This window comes from Rattus norvegicus, chromosome 1 (genome assembly GCF_021556685.1).
Source record: "Rattus norvegicus strain SHRSP/BbbUtx chromosome 1, alternate assembly SHRSP_T2T, whole genome shotgun sequence".
NCBI classification, from domain to species: Eukaryota; Metazoa; Chordata; class Mammalia; order Rodentia; family Muridae; genus Rattus; species Rattus norvegicus.
Genome location: NC_141534.1, coordinates 107,815,001 through 107,842,668, shown reverse-complemented (window position 1 = coordinate 107,842,668; position 27,668 = coordinate 107,815,001). Strand labels below are relative to the sequence as shown.

The window sequence follows — 27,668 nt, the reverse complement described above, 5'->3', positions numbered from 1 at the left end:
CCACACACTGTCCCCTTGGCAGGTTGTTACCACGTCTGTTACCGTCACATTCCACAGGCCGTGCTAGGGTGGCCCCACACCATGCTAGCCCAAGCATTGTATAGCCTAGTATGGCTTCTTGTCACGCACTCTGCTCACACTCCCAACATCGCAGTTAGGTCGTGATTCAACACACTGGGACCCAACAACCAGATTTACATGTTAAACGCTCAATGTACAATACATCCACACAGTTAACCTACAACCAGTTGATAAACCGCCCACCTAGATAAGATATAATTTGTTCATCTAGACACACAAAATCCTGTACACATCCATCCCTTAAGAATAGTCATAACAACCTATAAATGTGCAGAGAGAAAGCTCAACATCTGCCTCCATGTTTGCTCAACTGCTCCCTCTCCTCTCCCTCCGGTCTTCCACTCTCTAAAACTTCCCTCCCGCCCATTCTTCCTTCTCGTCCAATGACAGGCCTCGTTCTATCCTGTACCTGCCTTCATCTGCATAATGACACCAACCTAGAGTTGTGTTCTTCAGTCTTTGTGTTTCGTTTTGGTTCTTTCGTTTTTTTTAACAGATCAGAGGGAATCACTCACTCTGTACCAGAGTTAGAGAGAAATGTATTTATTCTCCATTGGATTCCCCACCTCTTCTACCATTGTGGAACACTGCAGAGCTGTGTGTGGCCTAGGAAAATGGGACCTCGGGTCTTGACCCAAAACAGTTGCACGTCCACTTGCCTATTCCCCTCCCCCTAGCTGTCTGCCATACTCAGAGGAGGACAGAGTCCCAGCCCCAGCCCCCTAGTCTGCATCACTGACACCCACGAGGTGTCCACATCCCCCCGCATGGCGATGGGGTGATCTTCTGAGAGGCGTATGAAGTACAGCAACTGGTGATTCCCCTCCCCCAGCTCCCACACCACCGGGAACTCAGAACCTCTTGCAGCGGTCATCCTTCCAGGCGAGGGAGAGGGAACTGGAAAATCACGTTCTCAATCCTCGCCTGCAAGGGCCAGCACAGCACAGAAATTAATTCTGTCACACGCAGGCTCCGCACTGCTGCATCAGCTCCAAAATGTTCATTTTTAATTTATTTATAGCTTGTCTCATTCCTCAAAGGAGTCTGGGCATCTCTAAAAATAAAGACAATAAAGACAGAAAATATATACATATTTTAAAAATCACGACCGGGGGAAATCATGGATCAGAACGACATGTCAATTATCACAGACTCTCTGCCTGCGAGTGTCCCCCAGGGGTGCTTACCGTCACTTACTAAGGTGCCCACCCCCTGTTGGACGTTTCCAGCCTGCCTCATTCTGGCTGGTTTGTGCCCGCTGAGCTGTGTTTTGCCGCGATGATGCTAAGCTTCACCTTCTTGCTGCTGGGATGGCCTTCCTTTCTCTTGATGAATGCCCAGGATGTGGAATACGGGATCGGAAGGTCAGAGCTGCTCTGTCACTCTGGACGCACAGCTCCAGACTGCTTTTTCTGTGAGTTGTATCAATCCCTGATCTAAATTGCAGCTCCTGTTGCTGTGAGGACGGAGGATCAGGGCAGGCTGGAAGGGTGAGGCACAGATGTTCCCGCTACCCAGTCCTTCACGTTACTCTTATCTTGATGGACTAGAGACGCGCAGAAGAGAAGCCTGGGTCCCGAGGGTACCTTGGCTCTGAGGGATGGAGTGATGCTACTTCGGGTGTGTGGCTATGTGGCTGACGGCAGGCAAGGGTGCAGGCCGGACGGGTGTGTGTCTTCCCCAGACAGTCGTGGCTCTGCTGTCCTATCCCATACCCTCAGTACCACAGGTGTAACTAGTAATGTGTCTACCCCTGAGATAAACCATGAAGCAGTGCGGTGCCACCATATGGGTGCATTGTCAGGAAGGGAAGTTGAAACGTGGTTGTAATTAATACTGGTATTGGTATTGATGCCCATGAGTCTCACAGAAAGACTACCACTGCCTGGGGGGGGGGGGGGGACTTCAGCCATTATAGCAGGGCACTGCCTTCTCTCTTTTCAGATTAAAAATGCAAGTCAGGAGGCAGAGGCAGGTGAACCTCTGTGAGTTCAAGGCCAGCCTGGTCTACAGAGCTAGTTTGAGCATAGTTGGACCTACACAGAGAAACCCTGTCTTGAAAAACCAAACCAAACAAACTGATTAGAAATCCCCCCAGGAAAGACAGAAATGCTTTTCCCGCCTGCGTGATAATCCCCCCAGGTACCACCTGTTCTCTGTCTTCCCATCAGTGGCTGGGAGCACAGTGCTTGTCTCCATCTTCTGAGGAGAAGCCCTTGAGTGCAAGGACCACACGCACCCTTCCACCCGGCATCTCTGTGTGAACTAGCTGCTGCAGGCTTCTTGCAGTAAGGGCACAGCCAGACAGTGTCTAAACCTCAAGGTTTCAAAGGCTTTGCTGTTTAGCAGACAGGACCATCTACTGTAGCTAAGTTTGGGGGCTTGGCTACAGCTCCCTGCCTCCTGGTCTTTGGGCTTTAATCTGGGTAATTGCAGACCCAGTCTCCCTCACTCTGCTCCCCAGGCTTGCCTGAAGGAATAGAGAAGGGTGGACAAGAGCCTGAGGCCCCACTTTGAGTTGAGTTAGCTAATTTGTGTATAGGCACACACGCACACACCGTGGCATACATGTTGGGGTGAAAGGATAGACGGTGGGAATCCATCCTGTCTACCTTGTCGGCTTCAGGGACTGAACTCAGGCTGTCAGGATTGGTGGCACTACCCACTAAGCTATCCCACCAGTCCCTGAGAGAACGAGGAAGGGGGCCTCTACTCCAGATAGCGGCCACCCAACCTGAGCACGGAGTCCAAGCCCTAGATCTAAGGAAGGACCCCATTTGCACTCTCAGTTTCCAGCTCCTCCATCTGAAGGCATTTGAAATCCTTCCCAAGAGCCATACCAGACTAGAAAGCATCTGCACTGCTCAGGGACGTGCAGGGGCTGGAACTAGAGGAAGTAGCAGCCTGTGGGGCCCCTGAGACAAAAGCTGCTCACGCCTCAGCCCTACAGCCGTGTGTCAAACCTTCCATGGGATTTCCTTCCCTGCCTCTTCCTGGGACAGAAGCAAGGGCCGGAGTCAGAGAAACAAGAAGCCCCAGAGGATCATGGGACAGAGCTACAGGTGCCCTCTCTGCTGATGCACCCAGAGAGCTGGGCCTCCACTTCCACTCAGATGCTCTACCCTGGCCGTCATGGCCACCTTGTTCTCCTCTCATTCCTCCCCTAACCTTTCTTGTGCTTCCTCCACAGTCTTCATGAACACAGCTATCCCCATCGCTGCTGTCCTCATCGTAAGTGGACCTTTCTCCTCTGCCCAGGGCTGGGGCGGGGACAGGTGGAGGGACATCCGGGCCCCACCCTCTTGCAGGAGGATCTCGAAAGCTGTGTCCAGGTGTGAGGGTGAATGCAGATGTCCTCCCTCCTCTCTCCACACAGATGGGGCGCTGTCTCAGGTCCTGGGGGGATAGGGAACTGTACTTAGAGGAATAAAACCTTCTCTTAAAAATAGCTACTGGGGATGGGGATGTGGCGTAGCTGGTAGAATGCATGTGTAGTATGCACAAAGCCCTGAGCCCTGTGAGATGAGCATGGTGGCACATTCTATACTCCCAGCACTTGGCAAGAGTGTCAGCTTAGAGTCCCTTTGGCTAATAAGTTCAAGACCAGCCTGGGCTACTTAAGACCCTACCTCAAAAGAAAAGAAAAAGAAAAAAGAAAAGAAAAGAAAAAGGGAAAAGAAAAAAAGAGGTAGGAGGAAAAGGGATTAGAGAAGGGGTCAGTATGGTGTCTATGGAATTTTAAAGTAACTGTATACTAGTTAACACATAAATGGCACCCATCTGTTGTGGAAATTGATGGGACCTTCGGTAAGAAGAGTCAAGACAGAGGTTTATAAAAAGCCCCATGCCCCACGTCTTCAGGGTGTTTCTTTCTCATCCTTTTAAAAGCAGACGATATGTCATGTCTACAGAAATAGGACCGTGTCGCAAACACAGTTGTATAACCCGCCTTTTTAGATCTAGGAACACGCCACACACAGCTCCTGTACCATGGACAGACATGATGTGCCTCTGACCAAAGCTGTGCACAAGCCTAGCTGTGTAGGCAGATCACATGCCCTACAGCCAGGCTGGGGGATCCCTGGAGCCCCCTCACCCGCCCCCAGTCTCCCCTCTGTGTTTACTCCAAGACTCCGGCTCTTTTTAAAAGATATTGTTATTTCCCCTGAGGCCAGCATCCTTGAGCAGCTTGGAGTGTAAGGCTGCCAGCCATGCTTGGGAATTTACTTTCAAAGTGATTTATTGAGCTGATTCCTGGCCTGGGCTCTGGGAACTGTGCTACAGAACCAGTCAGGTAGCCAGGGACAGACCCGGCAGGGAGGCGATGTAACTATTTTTACATTTTCACCAGACTGAGGACTAGGAAAATTAGCACCCAGAATTCTAAGTGGAACAGGGGCAGACTCAACCCCAGGGCTCCTCCCTGTTTCTTCCTGGCACAGAGGGTTGGGACCAGAAGGGAGCAGCCCCACCCCTAGCGTGAGTCCTGAGTTTTCTGGGAACATTTCAATGGGGTGAGTGAGGAAGATGTCGGTCTCTCACTGAAAGGTTCTCCCCCACAGTCCTAATCAGCTCTCAGACTTCCTTTCCAGAGCCTTGGGCTTTGGTTGGAAGGAGACCCTGAGTCACCCTGTCCCTTCTGTGCTTTATCCACAGACCTTCGTGGGCCACGTCAGCTTCTTCAAAGAGTCGGACTTCTCGCCCTCGGTGGCCTTTGCCTCTCTCTCTCTCTTCCACATCCTGGTCACACCGCTGTTCCTGCTGTCTAGTGTGGTTCGGTCCACTGTCAAGGCCCTGGTGAGGTGAGAGAAGGGCCCCAGGGAGGACATTCCAAGGGCTGTCCATCACAGGACGCGCCGTCCCGTGCTCTGAACCTCTTTTCAGCAGCTGTTACGGGAAAGGCTCTAGGATGCTTATATGACAATTAGCACAATGTGTGGCTTATAGTGCATGCTTCCCCGGACAGTAGCCATTGTGAGCAACTGGTCTTAACCCAAGTGATCTTAACATAGCCGACCTTGACTAGTTTAACTAATAAAACCCATCATCAACCACCCTACAGCCTTATCATTCAACTAACCATCTTTAACAGTAAACCAACCCAAACTAAACAAAGATACTTCCAATCCACTACTCCTGATGACTGGTCAAACATTTTTTTTAATGGTGTAGGGGCTGTGGAGTGCTAACTCAAGGTAGTATACTTGCCTAGTATAGGCAAGGCCTAGATTTCAATCCCCATCACTGTTAAAAGTGTATACATGAGCTTTGGTGTGGTGTGCACATCTGTAACTCCAAAACACGGGAAGTAGAAGCAGGAGGGTAAGGAATTCGAAGCTGTCCTTAGCTACACTAGTAAGTTTGAGGCTAACCTGGGCTACACGGGACCCTGCCTTGAAACAAAACAATACAAATGGTATTTGTACAATACCAAGAAAATGGGGCAGAGGGTAGAGTGGTGTCAAAATGGCACGTTGGGAAAAGATGCTTGCTGCCAAGCCTGGCGACCTGAGTTCAATTCCCCAAGACCCACTTGGAGAAAAATCAATCCTCAAAGTTGTCTGGAGCGTCCGCACCTCCCCAATCCTACTGCACAAACAAATGAATACATAGTTTCTAAAACTCCTGGTGAGGTTTGTTACCCAGACCTACGGAGTAGCCCACTGAGCAGTCTCTTGCCACATGGCTTTTGCAGGGCACGCTTAGGACCAGCCACCCACTGAGAACTCAGCTCAGGCCTCCTCCTGCCCCCTCCTCTGCCCCCCAAGGGGTGACGGGTTTCCCTTTGCTTTTTCTGCAGCGTGCAAAAGCTGAGTGAGTTCCTGTCCAGTGCAGAGATCCGTGAGGAACAGTGTGCCCCCCGAGAGCCCGCACCCCAAGGCCAAGCGGGCAAGTACCAGGCGGTGGTAAGTGTCCAGCCTCCCCCGCCATGCCATGCTCAAGTTTCAATCTAAGTCCTGGACCTTGTGCCCACCCACACTGGACTCTCACATTTCCCCCAGAGGGGCGCCTCCCAGCCCAGAGGCCCTCACCTCCTAACCATCCACAGCCCCTCAAGGTCGTAAACCGCAAGCGCCCAGCCCGAGAAGAAGTCCGGGACCTCTTGGGCCCACTGCAGAGGCTGACTCCCAGCACGGATGGAGACGCTGACAACTTCTGTGTCCAGGTGAGTCCCCAGCCCTGTCTCCACACAGCCAGCCTCAGCACCATCTTCCAAGACCAAGAAGCTGAGTTCTGAGTCCTCTATCCAAAGGCCCCCTTGCCTGGAGGAGTCCTGAGGTCAAACACATTTCCACCCACTCAGCGGGGGAACTCCCTCCCCACTCTCACTAGGGTATCTCAGACAGGGCTGAATCCCTTCTGTCCACCCCGGAAGCACTCCAAGAGTTAGAAGTCATACTCATTGATCTTCATGGGTGACGGGGGTGGGGAGCGGGGACAAGGGACATGCCACACTAAACTGCCTTGCCCCTCTCTCCTCTTCTGCACCGTGGCGGGGACGGACAATGAAGATCATCGGAGGCTTCTTCACCTGGACCCCTGATGGAATCCCCACCCTGTCCAACATCACCATCCGTATCCCCCGAGGTATGACCCACCTCGCCCTTCCAGATGTGCCCTCATGTTCCAACAGAGAGGAAAACACCGAGTCAATGTTTGCTGAGCCCCGCTCTCTGCTGCCTAGCTGGGCATTCTGAGGTCTGAATTCTAAACAGAAGCAAGCTAACAGCCGCCATCAGGATAAGACGTGGACACCTTGCTATCAGACCACCTGTGGCCGGTGATAGCAGGTGTCACACGTGCGTGTGTTCTAGGGGGACTATGGAAAGGGAGATTCTGAACACAGCCGTGTTCCCATCAGACCGGTGGCAGAGGGTCATAGGTGGGAACCACGCTGGCATGGTGGAAGGACTACAAGGAGTACCAGGGAGCACCGCAGGGGAAGCAGAGGATGTTAGAAGTGAAGGGAGGACCTGGGAAGCCAGAGAACACTGTCAGTTCCAGAAGGGAGGACTCTGGAGTAGGGGACCACTGAGGGTTTCTGGGGGAGGAGGGCCCAGAGCTAAGTGCCATCTATTCTGGGTGAGAGCTGTTCGGACTCCATCAGCTTCCATCCCATCTACTGCCCTCCATTTGCCCTAGGTCAGCTGACCATGATCGTGGGGCAGGTGGGCTGTGGCAAGTCCTCGCTCCTTCTGGCCACCCTGGGGGAGATGCAGAAGGTCTCTGGAGCTGTCTTCTGGAACAGGTAGCATTTGCTTCTCTCCCTCCAACCATTCCTCTCTGTGGAAGGTGTGCCATTCATTGATTGAATGCCTCTGCCCACTGAGCGGACACTTGGTAAACACCATTGTTTTTCTTATAGTGTCACCATTAGTGTCCGTTCAGCCCTCGCTGTATGATGCGTGGGGTTCTTTGCTCAATTCCAGGCAGGAGTGAATGCCGGCAGAGTATTACTACCAATTCTCACTTTCTAGATGAGAGCTGTATTTGCCCTAATCCACACAGCTAGCAAGAGGCAGAGGGAAGATTCGAACTCAGCTCTGTTCACTCTTAAATCTCATATTTCCTGGGCTGTGTTTCCTCCAAGCCGACATTGGTTCCAGGCTTTTCATCAGTGAAGCAGACTGGGACCATTCGGTGTGTGTGTGTGGAGGGCCCAGAAGTAACCCAGGCAAACCCTGGTTTCCAAAGATCACTATCTTAATTAAAGAGCCAGAGCCTGAGGCGGATCCATCACGAATCTATTATTTATACCCACCTACTTCTAAAAGGCGGTGAGATTAGCTGCAGAGAGATGGATATCAAATGGAATCCTTAAAAGGCAGGAGAGGGAACACTGAGAAACGAAGAGGGGGGAAGAGGTGTTCAGAATCTGAACAGGAGATTAGCCACAGCCACCCCCACAAAACCTGGCTCTGAGCCCTGCCATCACCAAGGGAAAGAGGTGCTCTCACCACCACCACCCCCAGCTAGAGTTCACAGCTCTTATTCAGGACAGGGACCACAGCCAATTCAACAGGGGGTGAGGGGCACCTGCTTGCCCTTCCAGTTCCCGGATGGGTCCTGTAAGCTTTGGGTCCTGTAAGCTTTGGGTCCTGTTTGGGAGCAGAATGGCCCTGCCTGCCTCCCCTCACCATCCTGCATCGAGGTTCCCCAGCAGTTCTCTGGGAAGGCCCTGGAACTGTTTTGAGCTCACGCTGCTGCTAGCTGTGGTAACAGCAGCTCCTGGAGACTTCCGGTGATGAGTCCTTGCCTTTTAGCCGTGTGTCTGTGACAATACAGATGCTTCAATGAACCGTGAGCTGAAGAAAGCAGCCAGTGCTTATTGGGTCCCTTAGCAAGCGTGACCTCACCAAAGCCATCTACTTCATAGCAGCAGCAACTAGGGCTCAGGGAATTTGGGTCACTTTTCTGTCAGCCTGTTGGAGCAGGACCCTAGAGTTGGCCACTTCCCTGGGTCCTGTTCCGAGAAAATTAGTCTCTAAAATTCTATGTTAAAAGCAGTCTGGGTTCAGTTTCTCCCCAGGGTAAACTTTTTCTAGAAGAGATTACAGAGTTCAATCCTGCAGTTGCCCCTGGAGTTGCCCCTGGGGTTGCCCCTGAGGTTTCCCCTGGGGTTCCCGGAACTGCGTACCACACAGCTCACAAGCTGAAATGTCTCTGAACCTAGCTGTTCCCTCCCTCTCCTCACTTTCTCTCTACCCCACTCCCAACCACCACACCACCACACCAGCTCCTCTGACCACCAGAGGTAGCAGATGACACACCAGGGATTCAGCTGGCTCAGCTTGGCCTCTACCTCTCCTCCAGGATGCTTCAGTGCTTGGGGTCTAGCTGCTGCCTTTCTCCCTTCAGAAACCCAGCCCCAGCCAATGACATGCAAGGATCCTCTCTATGGTGGCCAAAGCTGGGTGCCTTTCACGTGCTAGGTGCTGACCAGGACCTTCAGTCCCCTCAGCCTGCTCAACAGGGATGAGAAACTGAAGTGAAACAGGTTACACAGTTCTATCATGGAAGACGTAGAATTCGTAGCCAAGTGGGCACCTGTGAGCTTCCACTGTGTGCTAAAAGGACCCGAGAGCTTCAGGAAGAAGTAACTTCTCACCTGATGACCCAAAAGTTAGCAGCCTCTCTGCTGTGTCATAGGCACACGTACACACACACACACACACACACACACACACACACACACACACACCCTTCACAGAGCCACTACCATGAATCCTCAGGCTTCATCAAAAGTCACCTATCTCAGTGGATGTCCAGGCCCGTTTGAAGTCAGGAAGAAGACTGAGGTGCCAGGATTCTTGATCCTTGGTCTAGCTCCCCCTAAGCATAACAGGTTAACCTGTAGCCAGGTGGCTGTGAGAACCCATTCCTGGCTCAGTTCGAGCCCTGGTGTCTCCATACCAATGCATTTATTAACTCAACCAAAGTACATTGACACCAGACCCTGTGCACGGCAACAGAACGCAATGAGAGTCAAGGCGTGGCTTCTTACTGGGCATGGCGGCGGATGGCACAGGCCCTTAGTCCCAGCACTCAGAGGCAGAGGCAGGCAGATCTCTGTGATCTCAAGGCCAGCCTGGTCTACAGATCAATTCTCAGGGCAGCCAACCCTGTCTCAAAAAAAAAAAAAACAAAAAAAAAACAAAAAGAGAGGGCAAGAAAACCGGTGATGCCAGAGCACCAGAGGAGAACAAGGAGTTCTGTGGTCCGGGGCTGGGGGATTCTGAGAAGCCCCTTGCAGATGAGTTCGAGCTCACCTAATGGGAAAGGCAGGGGTGGGACAGGAAGGTACCACAAGGTGTCGAGGTGTCGCACAGGCAAAGGCCTGCTGGTATTGAAGGGCATGGCTCTGGGTGCCTGGAATACTGAGTGTGTGGGATTCCGTGGAGGGGGACGGATGAAGGGAGACTGCTGTGGATTAGACAGGCATGAGAAAGACCATGGAACTGAAAGGCTGTAGGGCTGCCTGCTTCTGTTAAAGGGTGATGGAGTGGCGGAAGGGCCCGGGTTGGGGGGGGAGCCCAATGGGGAGCTCATTAAAATGGCTCTGAGAAAAGCCTAAACTGATGTGACTCAGTTGGTTCCACTGGCCCTGAAAATCCCTGGGTAGCCATGTCTCCATCTGGACACCTATCTCAGGGCAAGGAGCTAAGAATGGGAGCTAAGAATGTTGAATGCTTCTCACTCCTGGGAGGAGACCTGAACCCAAGACACTGGACCTCGGGTCTTCTGAGAGATGGTGCATGTTAACCTGGAGACCCCTCCCGATAGTGCATGCCTACAGCCAGAGGCAAGGGCCATATCAGGGCCTTCCTTACGGAGGCCAAACCCTGGTGACCAGGAGGCCAGAAAGAGTTCCGGGGGTGCCGAGGGCAGGAAGCTGGGAGACTAGGGACTGAGGCAAAGAGAACACTCTGGGGATATTGTTGGTGCAACTGCTCATTTGTTCCTGCAAGGCCCAAATGAGCTAAGCACGGCTGAACAGGCAGAGCAGATGCTCTGGGCCAAGCTGCCGGAGATCAGATTTGAGCTGTGCGTGTTGGAAAATTCCATAAGCGTCCTGTACCAGTTTCCCCTTTTAACCCACGGGGGCGATGAGAGGATTAACCTAGCATGAGGCAGGAGCCCTAGGAATATTATGACAAAGGTTATTATTCAGCCGTGCCCCTCCTTGCCGAGAACAAAATTCCCATACTGTACCCTAGCCTGTCTCCCAGGAGAGACCATGGTAAGCTCCCCGGGGACAAGAACCACAATTTTCTTTCTCTGAATCCACAGACACTTTAGAAAATGAATTCATTTACAAATGAATGAACCAGGGACAGCTAGGGACTGTGTTAATGTGTCTCTCTCCCATAAGCCTTTGCTCAAGTTGCTCCCTAACCCAAGCTTCTGTACCCACTCTTGAGGTGGGGGAACCAGCCATGAGACTACACCCTGCATTCTGCTGTAAATCAGTCTGTGTGGCTCTGGGCCAGTGAAGGTTCCAGGCTGTTCTCTAAAAGCTTCTCCATTTAACTAAGGAGAGGGGAGTCTGGCTCTCGCCCTCAGGCTACTCCAGGCAGATAGGACTATGTGGGAGCCCCAGGATGGAGAGCTGTCCTGAGCAGACCCTGGTTCTGGATCTCAGAGCCACGTGACTCCCACATGTTCCCTTTCATGAGTCATCGCCTTTCCCTGGCTTCCTGACTCAGTGAACCGTCAGCCTGAGAGTTTGCAAACTCCCGTGTAAGCTCTAAGAAGAAAACATGTTAATAAAAGTCAATATTAGCAGACACGCTCAGGTACAATTCGTTTCCAGGGAAATGAAAAATAAGGCCGTCAGTCGGCGTGACTTCTACTGTCCCCAAAAGCCAGCAGGAAGCAGGTCTCAGGAAAGCACAGGGTGGGGAGAAGGTTCCCATGAGGAAGGACAAATCTGGTTTTCCCAGGACTCCCTGCTACCTTCTCTCTACCACCTATTGGGGCACCCACATGTCAGTGTGTCTGTCTATAGCCAATAATGGACCCTCTTGCTCTGGACTTTCTCAGAATCTGCCTGTTGATTTGTGGTGTTGCCTGACTCCCACCCTTAGATGTACCCAAGTGTGCTGAGGAGAGACTGGGGACTCAGGCCTGAGTCTCCTGGAGGTGGCCAGTAGACAAGAGGCCGGGGGAGGGCCAGCCCGGCTTGGGTACTAGGTGCCTCCTTAGTTCTGACTGTGCCACCTCCTTGCTCTACGACCTCGTGCAGGTGATGGCATCGCCTTCCTGGAACTTACTTTCTTCCTTTTAAGCAATGAAAGATACCCTGCCCTGTGCATCTCAGAGATCTGACCTTGGCAGCAACTGCACAGGGGGCCGTGAGTGAGAGGAAGGACAGTCAGAGGCCTGCAGGAGGGAGGAACCATGAACCGTAGAGGCCCTGCGAGTCCTATCCTCATCTCCCCCTTTAATTCATCTCTGGAATCTTGAACGAATGCTGAGGACCATGAGTTACTCTGCACTGTTGTAACCAGAGCAACTGAGGAACTCATTTAAGGGGGGAAAACAAATTGTTTCGGCTCATAGTTACAGCCGCTTGGATCTCTGAAAGCTTGAGACCAGCCTGGTCTACAGAGAGTCCCAGGTCAGCCAGGGCCACCTAGTGAGTGAGTCTCTACCTTTAAAACAAGCAAACAAAATCCATAGCCTTTGGCCCGGTTGATTTGGGTGAGGCATACGTCGTGGCAGAGGGGAAGGATGAGAGAGTAGACAGCTTAGTGGTTCACGGGAAGCAGAGGGAGAGAGAGTGTAGAGAAGACAAGGACAAGATGGCCACAGGGTCACACCCTAGTGACCTACTGCCTCCAGCGAGGTCCCACTTCCAGCTAGGTCCTTGCCAGCCCCTACAACCTCCCTAAATAGTGCTAGCAAATGGGGACCCAGGGTTCAGTACACGAGCCTGTGGGGAACACTTTGTGTTCAGAGCACAGTGCACACAGACACACTTCGTTCTCCCTCGGCCTTCACTGTGTCAGACAAGCACGGGGCAGAAAGGGCAATCCCCCTGCCAAGCCCTTCACCCTACACCCCTACACCAGGCTCTTCACTCCTCGCTGAGCTACATGCTGTGCTGCTAAATCTCTCTCCCTGCCTCCCTTCCTCTCTTCTCCTCTCTCCCTGCTCCCTCCCTCACACAAAGTGGAAAGAAAATATGGACTCCTTATTAAAGGGGCATCACATGTCCCAGTCGTGGGTTCAAACCCTAAGGCCATATCTTCCCGCCTCTTCTCTCTGCCTGTCTCCATGTGCTGTGTCCCTCTCTACCTGGCCATTCCCTCCTTCTGTATCTGTGTCTCTATCCCTCCCACCCCTCAAGGTTCAGCTCATCTGACTTCTATCAAACATCCCTTGTGTCTTCCTCTTCCTGATGACCTCAAAATTACATTTTTCTGTCAGGCCTGGTGGTGTGAGCCTAGATCTCATTTTCAAGGTCCCTGAGTTCAAGTATAGTGTGGGCTATTCAGTAAGACCTCATCTCCAAATACAAGCAAGGATGGGGCCAAAGCTCTGTGATGGAGCTGTTACCTGGCATTTTGAGGCCTGGATTCAATCCCTAGTACCACTCAAAAAATATGTATTTTGTAATTCCAAAAGGAGGTGCATTAAGGGCTGGAGAGATGGCTCAGTGGTTAAAAGTGTCTGCTGCTCTTGCAGAGGACCTGAGGTCAGCTCCCAGCACCCACATCAGGAGACTTACCACTGCCTGGAACGCTAGTTCCAGGGGATCTATCTGACACCCTCTTCTAGACTTCCTAGGTAACCGCACACATGCCTATCCCCACACAGACACACAAAAACACATATTAAAAACAAAATTCAATAGCATCATAAACTAGGAAAGACACACAAGTATAAAGAAGATGAAGAAACATGTACGGCCTCACCTCCTCCAGTTTCCTGTCTTTCTCACTTCATCCATTTGTTCTCATCTTCCTCAAAATTCTCTAACACTTTGGTTCCTCCTACTTTGTTCTGGGATCTGTAACTCTCTTTCTTCTGTCTGCCTTCACCCATCTGACTGTCAGCCCCTGCAGGGCAGGCTTCGTGCCATGGTGTAGCTTGGCATGTAAAGTGCAGGCCAGGAGAACCGTGGTGCCCTAGACAGATTCAGTCAGCAACGTCTTGCTGTGCTGCATACAAGGCTGCACACTCGGTGATCCGGAAGTCGGGAGGCAGGCACGTGGGCTCCCAGAGTCTGCTGGACAGTGAGTTCCTGTCTCAAAAAATCAAGATGGAGAGCAACTGAGGTCCTCTGGCCTCAAACTGCATCCCCACATGAACAAGTACATACAAAACACACACACACACACACACACACACACACACACACACACACATGCACGCACGCACACGCATGCACACACGCATGCACGCACACGTATACTCCAGCAGCCAATGAGAGAATGTGCTTGCCAAATGTACTATTCTTGACTTTTTAGGTCAAAGGCTAGAAGTTTAGGGATACAATAGAAAGAGGAAGTGAACCCAGGTTAGCACCCCAGCTTCTCCGACTCTGTCGGATAGAGCCCATTCTCCAACCCTGAGCCTCAGTCTGCTCATCTGTAAAATGGGGACAGACTGCAGTAGTAGCACCAGACTGAGAGCCAACTCCTCGGCACTGTGCATGACAAGAGCCACTAGCAAGAACTCACCCCTCCTTCCCTCTTCCCCAGTGATTAATACGCCTGTTAGCAAGCTCCATTTATTACAGATCTGCCACATGCTAAGCACTGTGGGGGCTGGAAAAGATGTTCTTCCTGCCTTTAAATCCCACAGGGCACACCAGGCTAGCACAGGCAGTTACGGAGAGCAAGGCAGTCCATTAGGAGTGCTAATTGAGCAGCCAGCATCAAGATGAACAGAGCCAGGGCTGAGCCAGGGCTAGATGAGGGTGCGCTGAGTCCTCAGGAGGCCGTGGAGATGCAGACTACATCCTTTGCTACTCTGGATGAAGGAAGTTTCCTGAGAGAAACTCACCTGGGCTGTGGCCACAGGGCAGGGGTTTGTCAGCTCTGGTTTCTTCTGTCTTATGTTAGTGGTTTGCCTATGAATTGTCGACCACGGAAATCTGGTGCTTGGGGAAGTTGGGTTAGGAGGGGCTGGGAAGAGTGGGCAGGGACCACAAAACCCAGAGGAAAGGGCCAGGGATTGGTGATGACTAATGCCTCACGACCTCACTTGGTTTCCCAGAGCAGGATGGATACTTATCAGACCTTTGTCATTTGCTGGCTGTGTGACTTGGACCATGTTGCTTAGCCTCTCAGAGCACAATATATTTGCAAAGTGGAACTGAGAAGTCAAAACAAACCACTGAGTGGTTACTTTATAAATTAAAAGTGATCATTTTGAGGCTGGAAAGATGGCTCAGAGGCTAAGAGCACTGGATGCTCCTTCAGAGGGTCCAGGTTCGGGTCCCAGGCCCCACAGATGGTCCACATGTATAACAACAGCACCAGGGGATACGACACCCTTTTCTGACCTCTGAGGTTAGCAGGCACACCCAGGGTAAACAGACTCCCACAAAGGCTACATACCTATATATAAAAATAAATAACAAAATAAGCCTAAAAATATTAAGAGACCATTCTATGACAGTGCTTGTCAGCACTTATAAAAGCTCAATAAATGATGGCTGTCATCAGCATTATTTAAAAAAGATAACTGGGTGCCGTGGCTCAGGTCCATGTCCCAGCACCCAGTGGCTGGGGGGCAGAAAGATCAGGAGTTCAAGGTCATCCTTGGCTTCAGAGCAAACTCGAGGTCAGTTTGAGCTACAGGAGGCCCTGTCTGAAAATTCTACTAATTTAGTGATTATAACCCTAAGAGCCTGCATGAGTGCAGAGAGGGTTGTTTCCCCACGTGTATGCCACAAGTGCACATTTCATTGGTGGAAGATGTTTCTGGAAGGCTGAGAGGTGTTGAGCTGGCACAGGAGAGATACCACAGAGAAACTTGGCCCCAAGATTCAGATCCCTGTTTTCCCAAGGCACCTCTTACTGTGAGAGGATTCACCTCCCTGCACTGGCAGATTCAAGAAGACCGCAGGTCGTGCACAGTGACATTTCCTGCTTTTTAAAGACAAGTCGCTCCAGTTATCTCTGCCCCACTCTCAAATCTTGCAGCTTGAGAGACACCGTGTACAACGACGGTAACTGTGGGAGAGTTGCATTGCCTCCCTGAGCTCGGCTGTCTGGGGTAGGAAACCACCTTGGTGCCCAGCCGGCCTCTCTGCTGCCCCAGGCCAATGCCGGGAGCACCAGCTGAGCCCGTGCTGTTTGGAGGGTCCTCTGTCTGGTGCTGAGATTGAGATGAGCCGATTCTGCACCGAGGAAAGCACCCAGACCCCTGGAAACGGGGGGTGGGGGGACAATGGAGGGGAGGCGAAGGCACTGCTTCTCTACGAAGCTCTAATGTGATGGATGGCAACAGAAATAACTGCTGTTTGTCTTTCTATCCGACCCAGCAGCCTTCCAGACAGCGAGGGAGAAGACCCCAGGTATTGCCTCGGACAGGGTTGGCATGAGTGGGATGGTGGGGCCTGTGAGTGAGGGTGTTAAGCATGAATCCAAAGTTGTGCTGTTTCATGGCCTCAGAGCCAGGGGGCTAAGCCATGAAGTTTTGATGAAGGCAAGATATGGTTTGCAGAGGTGAGAATGAAAAAAAAAAAAACCTTAGATGAGATAACGCTTTTTACTCATCCCAAGGTTCGTAGCGCATACACAGGTATCAGTCATCTGTGCTATTAAAATACCATGGTGAGAGGAACATGGTGACTCATGTCTTTAATCCCAGCACTCAGGAGACAGATATAGGGGGATTGCTGTGAGTTCCAGGCCAGCCAGGGCTACACAGTGAGTTCCAGGCCAGCCAGCAGCTACATAATAAGAACCTGACATATATGCACTCGGTCGGTAGAGTGCTTGCCTAGCATGCAGAGCCCTGAGTTCAGCTCCCAGCACTGCATAAAGCAGGTGTGGTTTTGTGCACCTATAACCATATTGCTTGGGAGATAGAGGCAAGAGAATCACAAGTTCCAGACAATCTCCATAGGGAATTGGAGTCTAGCCTGGGCTACATGAGACCCTACTGCTTGCCACCACCAAACCCACCAAAAAAAAAAAAAAAGGTGCCATGTTGAGTAGAGTTAAAAAGTAGATGAGTGGCTGCCAGAGGCTGGAGAGACACAGGAGAGGCAGAGTGACTGCTGACCCCACGAGGTTTGATTGGGGGTGACCATGTTCTGGAATTTGGTAGCAATGCTGGCTGTGTATCCTTGTGAATAAACTGAAAACCACCAGATTAATGTCAGGAGCGAGGACTGCTGGTGTACACCTGGAACCTCAGTACTTAGAGGTGAATGCAGGAGGATCGAGAGTTCAAGGCCAGCCTAGAACACGAGACTCCCCACCTTTAAATTAAAAAGAAAAATGTAGTAGGAAACACGTAATCAGAAAAATGTGTCTTGCGAGGCTCCAGGGATATCGGGGGAAGGAGTAAGATGGACATCCCTCACCCTGCACGGAAACTTCAGGTGTGATAAATACGCTCATTAAAGTCTAAGAACTCCAAAAGAAGTGGATTGTTGACAAAGAGACAGCACAACCTTCTTCAAAGAGCGCGGTGGGGAAGCTAGAAGCTGGTGGTCAGGCCAGGCAAGGTGGCTCCTCTCTGCAAATCACCAGTCGACAGAAGCTTCACCCTCTGGCCCGAGACACCTCCCTCGTGGTGCTTTCTGCCTCCCCTGACACTTTGTCCCCAGTGTGGTGACAGTCCCAGCCTCTCAAACCTCAGTGACTGCACAACTTGAGCCAAAGCTTCGACATGTGAAAGTCTGCATGTGTCGGAAGATAATGAAGTAACAGAAAAGTTGACTCTGGGCTCTTCGGAGCTGGCCACAGTTCAGTGCGTGTGTGTCTCCCTGTCTGGTTCCCCCAGCATCTAAGACTCTTCTATGTGCGTTGGGGATTTAGCTCAGTGGTAGAGCGCTTGCCTAGGAAGTGCAAGGCCCTGGGTTCAATCCCCAGCTCCGAAAAAAAGAACCAAAAAAAAAAAAAAGACTCTTCTATGTGTTGTGTGCGGCCACATTGGATGCTTAGACTCTCTCTCAGCTTCCCAACTGTAGGCGGCCACCCATATGGTACAGGTTCTGTCAACTGCCTGGCCCAACCTGGCTGTGGTCAGAGTACCCTGCCCCGTTGGGTGCAACCTTGTTGGCCTGAGGTCTTGGCTTTCTCATTTGAACCTAGCTTAAAAGCTGAGACTGGAAGGTCCGGGCAGGCCTCCTAGCCCTCTGACCCTAGAAATTTCCCCCATGAGGCCTTTTCCTCCTGTTTTCCCTCTTAAATGAACCAAGCGCTGGGTCTCTTCACACACCCACTTCACTCACCCACAGGGAGGCTCTCTGGGCTAGCCACATCTAGAACTTCACGTGTGGCTGCAGACAAAGCACCAGGGCTCACATAAGCGGGAGGTAGCTGGTTTGGAGAATCTAGAAATCTCCATGGAGAGCTCATCCCATCAGGAGAGTCTGATCTGTGTCTTTCTCCCACTACAGCAACCCAGAGCGGGAGACAGCGGCCGATTCGGATGCCAGGTACTTGTGCTGAGTGTGGGGGGCCGTGGTGCCCTGAGAGCAGCTGCAGGCCCCAGGAAGAACTCTCTGTGCTCCTCTCTGGCCAGCTGCCCTATCTCTGAACGCCATGCTTGTTCATTCTCAGCAGCTTCTGGGGGGACGGGAGTGGGAAGGAGGGACTTTGGGAACTACCACACACTGAATGTCACTTCCTTGGCTCTGTTTCTGTAAAAATGTCCTTCTGTGTAGAGTCCAGCAGCTGCTGAGGGTGTAAGGAAGCCGGGCTAAGGAACGGCTTGGTTTGGTGATACATAGGGATCCTCCTCCTCCCTGCCTCAGGGTTGAGATGGGGCTGGAGAAGGCGGGGGTTGGGGAAGGGGGATTGGGGGGATGAAAATCTTGTACCTAACCACTTGAGGCTTGGACTTTTCAAGATGTCCTTTAGGCCCTGAAGCCTCAGAACACTGCGTCAAACCCAGATGCAGCTGTGCTGGTAGAGGCTCTATAGGGTCTCCTCCTCTGACCTGGGAGACTTTACTGCAAAGGCCTATGTCACAGGGCCTTTCCCACTCTCCTTTCCAAATGAGCCAAGTCCAGGGTCTCCTCGTAAACCCACGTGGTCAAACGGTGAGGTTCCTAAATCAGGCTGTACCCCTGTCTGTGGCTGCAGACTGTGTCCCTGGGGTTACAGAGACACCAAGAGTGTTGGAGGAAAACTAGAAATCTGTTTGGAGGTCTGGGTCCACCAGGAAGAACTTGACTTGTGTTACCCAATATCCACCAGGGATTCCTGTCACGTGCCCTGGCTACCTCAGTACATCCACCTTCTCGCCCCAACCTAAGCCACTGATTGGCCAGACAGTCGCTCTGAGCATGAGACCCAGAAAAGACCCTCACGCTCACCACCAGTCTGTTCCAGGAGCAGAGGCCCTGTGGCCTACGCATCTCAGAAACCATGGCTGCTAAATGCCACTGTGGAGGAGAACATCACCTTCGAGAGTCCCTTCAATAAGCAACGGTAACAGCCTCCAGGAGGGAGACTCGGGAGGAGTGGGTGTAGTCCTGGGCACCTGGGCATCCTGCAGTGTAGCTGGCAACTTTCTAGTCTGTCTGGAAAGATTCTAAATGCCCCCGGGTTCCAGCAGCGCCTCCACTTGCGTGAGAGGAGGGAGAGGGTGTGCAGCCTTGTCCAGCTAGGATAGCAGTGGGACTGAGTTAGGCATGGTTAACCCTTTCAGTTCCCCACCATGATCTCCAGTCCCCACCACACACACACACACACACACACACACACACACACACACACACACCATTCCCTAATGACTGCCGTAGTCAGCAACCATTGATCACTTAGCAGTTGTCTAAGAAGGGTACCAGGCTCTTCGTGCGTGTGCCCTTACCCAGCACAGTAACACTCTTATGCCCATTTTATGGATGAGGAAAGCAAGGTTCTGAAGTCAAAATAACCTACCCAAGGCCAGCCCACAGCTGCCTAAGGACATGTGTCACCGAGAAACTCTGAACTCTCCATGGATGCTGCCTGGCACCAGTTCAGACTAAGAGCTGGTCAAAAGACGTTAGGAGCAGACTAGGCAAATATTTGATGAGCCATCATCATTACCACCTCCAAACACTCATTTGGTTTTCCCAGATGGTGCCCCAGCATGAGCTCTGACTGCATTTCCCAGCGCTCGGGGACCATAAGCCCCCTCTCATCCCTCACTCAGCCTATTTGCTCCCATACAATTTCATCCTTCAAATATTTAACTTGCCCCAGGCGGTATAAGCGCTGACCTTAGCTCTTTCCTGTTCTCATGGTGTTTGCTTGCACAAGGCAGGAAGTGCATTAAAGCCATCACTCATCAGAGCCCAGTAACCCACAGACTAATGACCATGCAAGGACTGAGGCCCCACTCTGACCAGGCCTATCAGCTGACACCCCTGTCCTTACTCTCCAGGTACAAGATGGTCATCGAAGCCTGCTCCCTGCAGCCAGACATAGACATCCTGCCCCATGGAGACCAGACTCAGATTGGGGAACGGGTTAGTGGCAGCCTCCCCTGCTCCCTACCCATGTTTCCACTGTGCCCTCATGAATGACAGGATAAAGGAAGGGGCTGAAGAGCTTCAAGTGATATAGAATTGTGATGACCATTATCCTGTGTTGTGTGACTTTTCTTGGGGAGACATAGAGAAATCTGTTTACCCCACATAGGGTAGCAATAACAGACTAAAAGTTCTTCCCAAGTCTGTCTTAGTGAACCCATGAGTCTGTTGGAGTTAATTATAGGAGTATGAGTGGCTTGAAGGCAGCTGCATCACCCAAAGCCCACTGCAGCAACTTGTACAACTCACTGCAGTTTAGCAATTGTTTCTGCTGATATAACCATGGGGAGGGCCCTATGAATCTTCTAAGTTTCAGGATCTTTCTGAACCTTGTGAGTTTTCCTTAGTAACAAAATACCATATGGCTTCTTAGCTCCCTGAGTCTTATAAATCTCCTTCCTTCATCCAGGAGAGACCACTTCAGTTAGGAGGAGTATTTATACAGCATCCTGGTTAATGGGAGAGGTCAGCCACTCCAAGCTGGGGGATGACTACATCTCTTCATAGAGCCCCAAGTGCATAGTGAGAGCCTGAGGGGCTGAGGGCACGATCCTTTCCTCTCTTTTGATGACAGGGCATCAACTTGTCTGGTGGTCAGCGTCAGCGAATCAGTGTAGCCCGAGCCCTCTACCAGCACACCAATGTTGTCTTTTTGGTGAGTGTCCCAGATGAAGTTTCCCTGGAGCCCTCATTTCTGACTGCCTGCCTAGTTCCCTAACATTAGCTTGGTTCCCTAACATCATTATCATCACCATCACCACCACCATCATCATCCAACACCCTCCCTAACCAGGATCAAATCCTAGAGATATTGCCTTTATTTTATTTAGAGAGAAACTAAGGCAGGCTAGTACAGTACTGATAACCTATTGTGGGCTTACCATTGAGCCTTTCAATAACCTTGAGGGGAAGTGAGCTGTGGTTAGAGACTACATCTCTAAAGGACAAGAGGGCAGCCCCAGCCGTCAACACCTATGCAGCTCAGCTATCAGAATGCAAACACACGGACTGTATGGCACCACTTCCCAGCTTGTGCTCAGGGTAGACACTAATTAATTGCCGAGTTATGATTCCAGGGAACTCAAGTTGTCCTCCAAACCCCTCTTAACATAGCACTTTAGCCTTCAAGCATGAGATAAAACTTGACTACCTCATGTCAAGCTCTGGGCTAGGTGCCTTGGTTGATACTGAAGGAATCTTAAGACCCAGCCCTTGACCTCTGAGATTTGAAGTTTGATTAGGGAGACAGACATACACACGTGCAGGAAATATAGCTAGTTCAAAACTAAGCCATGTGGCCCAGACCATGAGCCAGCTGTGATGGCTGGAGAATCCAGGGAGGGCTTCCCAGAAGAGAACCTTGAAGAATCAATCAAATGAGGCATTTGGACAAAGACTCAATGAACCTCAGCTCTCTGACCCTAGCTTTATCCCTTCTCCTTATGAGTGATACTTCACCTATACATTCTTAGACCGGGCCCACGCTCAGCAGTTATGACGTTCTAGCCCATCCAAGGTCCCACCTTATATATAAACAACTCTGTTGGATAAAAGTCCAGTGGCTACTTTCCTCCATTTGTTAAGTTAATCGGTAACAGGCATAGGTTCAGGGTGTGAGATCTTGGGGACCTCCCGGGCAGGAATGTGCAGATGACCTGATCTGGCTTCGCACAGGGTTGTCCCTGGGACAGAGAGGATGGGAAAGCTAAGAGCTGGTCAGGACAAGACACAGAAGGAGCTGTGCTTGGGTGAGTGGTGGGTGGAAAATAGTCACTACGCAGAAGGCAGAACAGCAGGCCACACAGAAGCAATGACTGGCGGAGGCTAGAGTGGTGGGCTCACTGGCAGCCTGGAACGGAGGGAGCTTGGGAAGGTTGGGTGAGAAGTGGGGCTAGGAAGGAAGACTGGGCAGTCTGGAGAGGGACTGGGACTGTTCTGGGGAGTTCAGGCTTCATGGGAGATGGGTAGCCATGATGGCTCGGGAGACAAGAAGCGGCTTGATAGGTCTGTTTAAATAACTGAGACATCTGAGCCCCAGAGAGGCTAGGTGGGTGGTCCAGGGCCATGTAGCTAACCCTTACCAATATCTAGATTGGCTTCGCTAGAACTCTAGAGAGTTCAGCTCATCTCTGCCGTTCCCTACACGCCTGCCTCTACCTTATCTTTCTCAGGATGACCCTTTCTCGGCTCTGGATGTCCATCTGAGTGACCACCTAATGCAGGCTGGCATCCTCGAGCTGCTCCGGGATGACAAGAGGACAGTGGTCTTGGTGACCCACAAGCTACAGTACCTGCCTCATGCTGACTGGGTGAGGGGCCACAGAGGACAGACTATGGAGCTGTGTGTGTGTGTGTGTGTGTGTGTGTGTGTGTGTGTGAGAGAGAGAGAGAGAGAGAGAGAGAGAGAGAGAGAGAGAGAGAGAGGGATCTTCAAAAGAATCAGCCATATGACCCAGAAGCAATGGTTGATGGCTGCTGCCCTGGGTGATTTTGTGCAGGCCAAGAAATACTTAGTCCAGAGTCTTGGTGTCACCCAGGCCTGCAGACATCCCCAGCCTGCCTTGGTTTCCCTTCTGGTGTACCCTAGGGGAGCACCAGACAGTCTGAGGAGAAGTAGACAATTCTTACCGTCTACAAGGCCTTGTCCTGCCTGCTTCCCCTGGCTGTGCATGATCTGTTTAGATGGGAGAGCCGACTCCCTGGCCTTCGGCCTTCGGGATGAGTGGGTTGGACCCTCCATCTGTGGAGGATGCTGGAACGGTAGCAGTAGTGCTGCAGACAATGGCGCTCCCACAGAAGCCCCAGGCTGACTAACACCCCCAACCCTGTTCTTGCCTCCACCTCATTAGGAACCACGTAATGCTAAGGTAAAGACAATGGACCTTCAAAAATCTACACCTGCCTACTCCTAAACCAAAATTTCCCTGGACAGCAGCCACAATCTGAGACTCTGTCTGATCTTTACGTCTCAGCCAAATAGGCCTGTTAATTAATTTCTCTCAAAATAAGGCTTCCATGTGGAAGGCGAACCTCCCCCGCCATGAAAAAGACCGAAAGAAGAAAGTTCAGAATGCTATTAAAGCAGGCAAAGCAGCTTCAGAAGCAAGGCGGTTGTAGTTCAGAACGAACGACAGTAGACAGTAGTCCAGTAAGACAGACATGGGGGTGCACAGGACCCCAGGGTGGGATGGGTGCCAGTTTATAGCAATCCCGTATGATGGAGTCATTTGGGTGCTTCAAATACAGAGTTTGCTGGGTTCCGGAAGGTAGCAGCCACACCCGCTTGGATTAACAAGCGCGTTACCACCAACTGATGGAATCTACCATCGGGTATAGCTCAAGACAGCAAACAATTGGCCTGCTTGGCATATGGAAACTGAGGTTGATGGGGTCCCATGGGCAACCTGCCATGCTGGCCAGGGTACACTGATTAGCTCTGCAAAGGCGCCCACTAAGGGTGGTGTTATGTCGAGAGTGGGCTGCCAGACCGCACAGGCAGCGGGTTAAGGTAGCTGTTGAAAGAGCGTAAAGAATGCTACACCCCCGTCTCAGACTCCTCTAAGGTAGCCAAACTATTTCCTGGCTTCCCTGGCAGATCATTGCTATGAAGGATGGCACCATTCAGAGGGAGGGGACACTCAAGGACTTCCAGAGGTCTGAGTGCCAGCTCTTTGAGCATTGGAAGACCCTCATGAACCGGCAGGACCAAGAGCTGGAGAAGGTGAGAACATAGGGGTCACGCAGACGCCCTGGATAGAAGGTCCTAACAGAATCTGAACTCGCAGGCCTGCCTGCCCTTACCTACCCCAGGAAGTCTCCAAACGACAGCGTAGAGTTGACAGGGGCAAAGGGCAAAGCTGGCCCCTGTGCAGGGACCCAGGACAGAATCAGGTGCACACAGACGCTCAGATGCCGTGTGGAGGAAAGGCTTCAGAAAATCAGCTCAAGCTAGCTAAACAGAGGACAAGGACAAGGCAAGGAATTGTCAGTTCACAAAACCAAAATGTCCCAGGAGAGCGGTGGCTTCATTTGTCACCAGATCATCACCAGGATTCTGTCTCTCTCTGTCGCTTTGCTCCACTGCTCTCAAAGCAGCCACATTCTCAGCGGCAGTGCTGCCTCAGCAGCCCTGGGATCCTTTCTGCAGCCAGAGGGTGCTTCTCACAGTTCAGTCAGGTCACATGCTCACCCCGATTGGATCAATACAGCTAGGACAGCGGAATGCGAGTGTTAGCCAATTCATGTGTCCGTCTGAGTTGCTTGAATCTCAGAGACCAAGAACAGGGAGAAACGGGTGTGGCGGTGCACACCCTGGAGAGGCTGAGGCAGGAGGGTGGAAAGTTCAAGACTAGGCCTCTTCCCACACACAACAGGCACATTCTCCCATGAGATGTTGGGGCGATGTTAGTTGACAAAGAGAAGTTAATTCTGTCGAGATGAGCATGTGTCCATGTGTGCCCTCCCTAAGATAGAAACAACATGAAGCCAATTGCCACTAGGGTAGTCATCCTAACCTCTACTTTCCCACAGCATACTGTGGAAACAAGACAGTGGCCAGGCTCCATATGTCTTTCAGGAGACAGTCATGGAGAGAAAAGCCCCAGAGCCATCTCAGGGCCTGCCCCGTGCCATGTCCTCAAGAGATGGCCTTCTGCTGGATGAGGATGAGGAGGAAGGTATGACCACCAGCCTGGAGGCATAGTTAACACCAACGTTATGCTAGTTGCTTTCCTTACTGCTATGTCAAACTACTGACAAGAAGCTACCTTAGGAAAGGTTTGTTTGGGCTTGCAGGTCTAGGGATATGGTCTAACCATGGCTGGGAAGCATGATGGCTGGAGTGAGGCTGATAGATACACTGTGTCTTCAGGAAGCAGAGAGCCATGGGTATTCAGCCCACTTCTTCCTTTTTATTCAGTTTAGGACCCCAGCTTATGGAATGGCACCGCCCACAGTGGGCACGTCTGCCCTCCTCAAGTAACCTCCTCTCTGTTTGCCCAGAGGCTTGTCTTATAGGGGATTCTAGTTGACAGTATTAGCCGTCACACAGAGAGAAACTGAAGCCCGGGGGTTCTGGACACGGTCGTGTAATGTGGCTTGTTTTAAGCATCTTCTTTCTCTATATATGTTTTCCCATCTGTAAGTGGGAATAAGATGTCCCCTGGTTCACCCTCAGAGGGTTGTGATCTGTGGAGCTTCAGGGTGGGTTCTTGCGACCTGCAGAGGAGGCAGCCGAGAGCGAGGAAGATGACAACTTATCCTCTGTGCTGCATCAGCGAGCCAAGATCCCATGGCGAGCCTGCACCAAGTATTTGTCCTCTGCTGGCATCCTGCTCCTGTCCCTGCTTGTCTTCTCCCAGCTGCTCAAGCACATGGTCTTGGTGGCCATTGACTACTGGCTGGCCAAGTGGACGGACAGTGCCCTGGTCCTGAGCCCCGCCGCCAGGAACTGCTCCCTCAGCCAGGTACACCTGCAGCCCGTAACGGGGCTGGTGGAGAGGAGGGAGGGAGGGAGGGAAGGAGGGAGGGAGGGAGGGAAGGAGGGAGGGAGGGAGAGAAGGAGGGAGGGAGGGAGGGAAGGAGGGAGGGAGGGAGAGAAGGAGGGCTGAACCCGCACACGGCTGCGGGACACACTCCTCCTCTTCCCGCTTAGGAATGTGCCCTGGACCAATCTGTCTATGCCATGGTATTCACCGTGCTCTGCAGCCTGGGTATCGCGCTGTGCCTTGTCACCTCTGTCACTGTGGAGTGGACGGGACTGAAGGTGGCCAAGAGGCTGCATCGCAGCCTGCTCAACCGTATCATCCTGGCTCCCATGAGGTACCTCGGACCCCACCACAGCAGGGCAGGTCACCATGTCACAGGCTTGTGGAGGTCGCGTGTGTGCGTGCGTGTGTGTGTGCGCGCGTGCGTGTGTGTGCGTGTGTGCGTGTGTGCATGCTGTCCTTATACAAGAAGCAAAGAGAACTGGCTTACTCAGAAGACCCCTGTGATCATTTTACATGGTTGGCTCATCAGTCAGTCACATCAGCCTTCAACATGAGCCTCTCTGCGTTTCTGGTGAAGGTTAATTCCCTTCCCTAGGTATAATCTCTCTGCCCACAAGTTCCACTGCCTCCTCTCCCGCTCCCTCCGTAGACTGTGCTTTCTGACACTGGGGGTAGGATTAACTGTTTGAATCACCCTAATGAGATGGAACCGAGCCCTAATAGTGCCAGGTGTCGAGACGCTTTAACATCATGCCCGGCTGGCTGGTCAGACTGACTTGGAACTGCATAGGCACACTGGTTACCCAGCCTCATAGCTACCAGACCTCTGTAACTCTACCTCACAGCTACCCCTCTGCCTGGCTACTCTTTCATACTCCAGCTGGGGGTGGGGGACATGGTGGCCTCGTTAATGAACCCTCTGTTTGCCCCTAGTCTGAAGTTCAGAGGCTCTCTGGCTGGTTGGGCCAACTCCAGGTCGCAGCCAGAGTGCTGACAGCTGGCATAGCTTCTCACTGTCAGCCAGTTGACAGACTGTCCCCGGGAAACTGCTCTCCTGGGAGAGGGCTCTGTGTCCCGAGGGACCAACTGCCAAGAGACTCAAGCCGAGGAGGGTATCAGTGGTCACAGTGAGTTTGAGTCAGGAAGGGTGAACAGAAGCCAACACCCTTTTGACTAGCTATAGGAATTCTCAAGGACACAGGCCAGTTATCTGCGGATCCAGGAAAGCAGCTGCTCCTAGGAAGCCAGACCCACAGATGGTTCTAGAAATATTTAAATAGCTGCCCTCGTTTCCCAAACGGAGAGTTAATCAGTCAGTAAATAATGGTTCTGCTTGCCTCTTAGGTTCTTTGAGACCACGCCCCTGGGGAGTATCCTGAACAGATTTTCATCTGACTGTAACACCATTGACCAGGTACTGACTATGCCATGCTTCCCCTGAACCCTGGAAGCTTTTCCTCTTAGATGCTGGCCCCGACATAGATGTTCAAAGCCCCTGTGTGAGGAACCAGTGTGAGGAGCCCACTGTTCTGCTCTGACTGACACTGCCTCAAGGTCTGGGGCCTAGGGCCTCCCCTGAGAGCTTCATAAGACTGAAGCCTCTTTGGCTTCCATTGAAGATTCCACTGCCTCATTCAGGAAGGTTCCAGAATATTCTGAATATTCGCAGGGGTTCAGCCTATAGCTCCTTTATCGACATCTTACTAGATGGTGAGAAAACAGTCTGGACTCTTGCCCCCAGAGACTTTGCAGGATAGTCGGGTAGGTCAGAGACAAACATGGCGGCAGATGGTACTCCAAAGAGTCTAACACGGCTTTGTCTCCACTGTCTCCTCTTCCCCCCACCCCCAGCATATCCCGTCCACGCTGGAGTGCCTGAGCAG

The 27,668-nt window shown here is 51.8% G+C and overlaps 1 protein-coding gene across 12 annotated transcripts in view; it reads left to right on the top strand.

Annotated features, from left to right (window-relative positions):
• Positions 1–27,668, top strand: part of Abcc8 (ATP binding cassette subfamily C member 8) — an 80,986-nt gene that overhangs the window by 42,398 nt on the left and 10,920 nt on the right. For 5 of the 12 annotated variants that reach the window (XR_015670093.1, NM_001412033.1, NM_001412034.1 and 2 more), the window contains 18 exons: positions 3,272–3,312; positions 4,738–4,883; positions 5,882–5,987; positions 6,131–6,247; positions 6,594–6,669; positions 7,225–7,330; positions 16,082–16,114; positions 18,173–18,211; positions 19,110–19,208; positions 20,149–20,233; positions 20,871–20,951; positions 22,468–22,605; positions 23,892–24,017; positions 24,873–24,972; positions 25,520–25,761; positions 25,950–26,116; positions 27,130–27,199; positions 27,637–27,668. The exon at positions 27,637–27,668 is cut by the window's right edge and continues 126 nt beyond it. Coding sequence is in view for 8 of the 12 variants with exons in the window: in NM_001412033.1 (NP_001398962.1) it covers positions 3,272–3,312; positions 4,738–4,883; positions 5,882–5,987; positions 6,131–6,247; positions 6,594–6,669; positions 7,225–7,330; positions 16,082–16,114; positions 18,173–18,211; positions 19,110–19,208; positions 20,149–20,233; positions 20,871–20,951; positions 22,468–22,605; positions 23,892–24,017; positions 24,873–24,972; positions 25,520–25,761; positions 25,950–26,116; positions 27,130–27,199; positions 27,637–27,668 (1,804 nt within the window). In the remaining 4 variants the exon portion in view is untranslated. Of the gene's footprint in view, positions 1–3,271; positions 3,313–4,737; positions 4,884–5,881; positions 5,988–6,130; positions 6,248–6,593; positions 6,670–7,224; positions 7,331–16,081; positions 16,115–18,172; positions 18,212–19,109; positions 19,209–20,148; positions 20,234–20,870; positions 20,952–22,467; positions 22,606–23,891; positions 24,018–24,826; positions 24,973–25,519; positions 25,762–25,949; positions 26,117–27,129; positions 27,200–27,636 lie in introns of all 12 variants that reach the window. The other 7 variants (XR_015670095.1, XM_087635269.1, XM_087635200.1 and 4 more) reach the window with 4 other exon arrangements.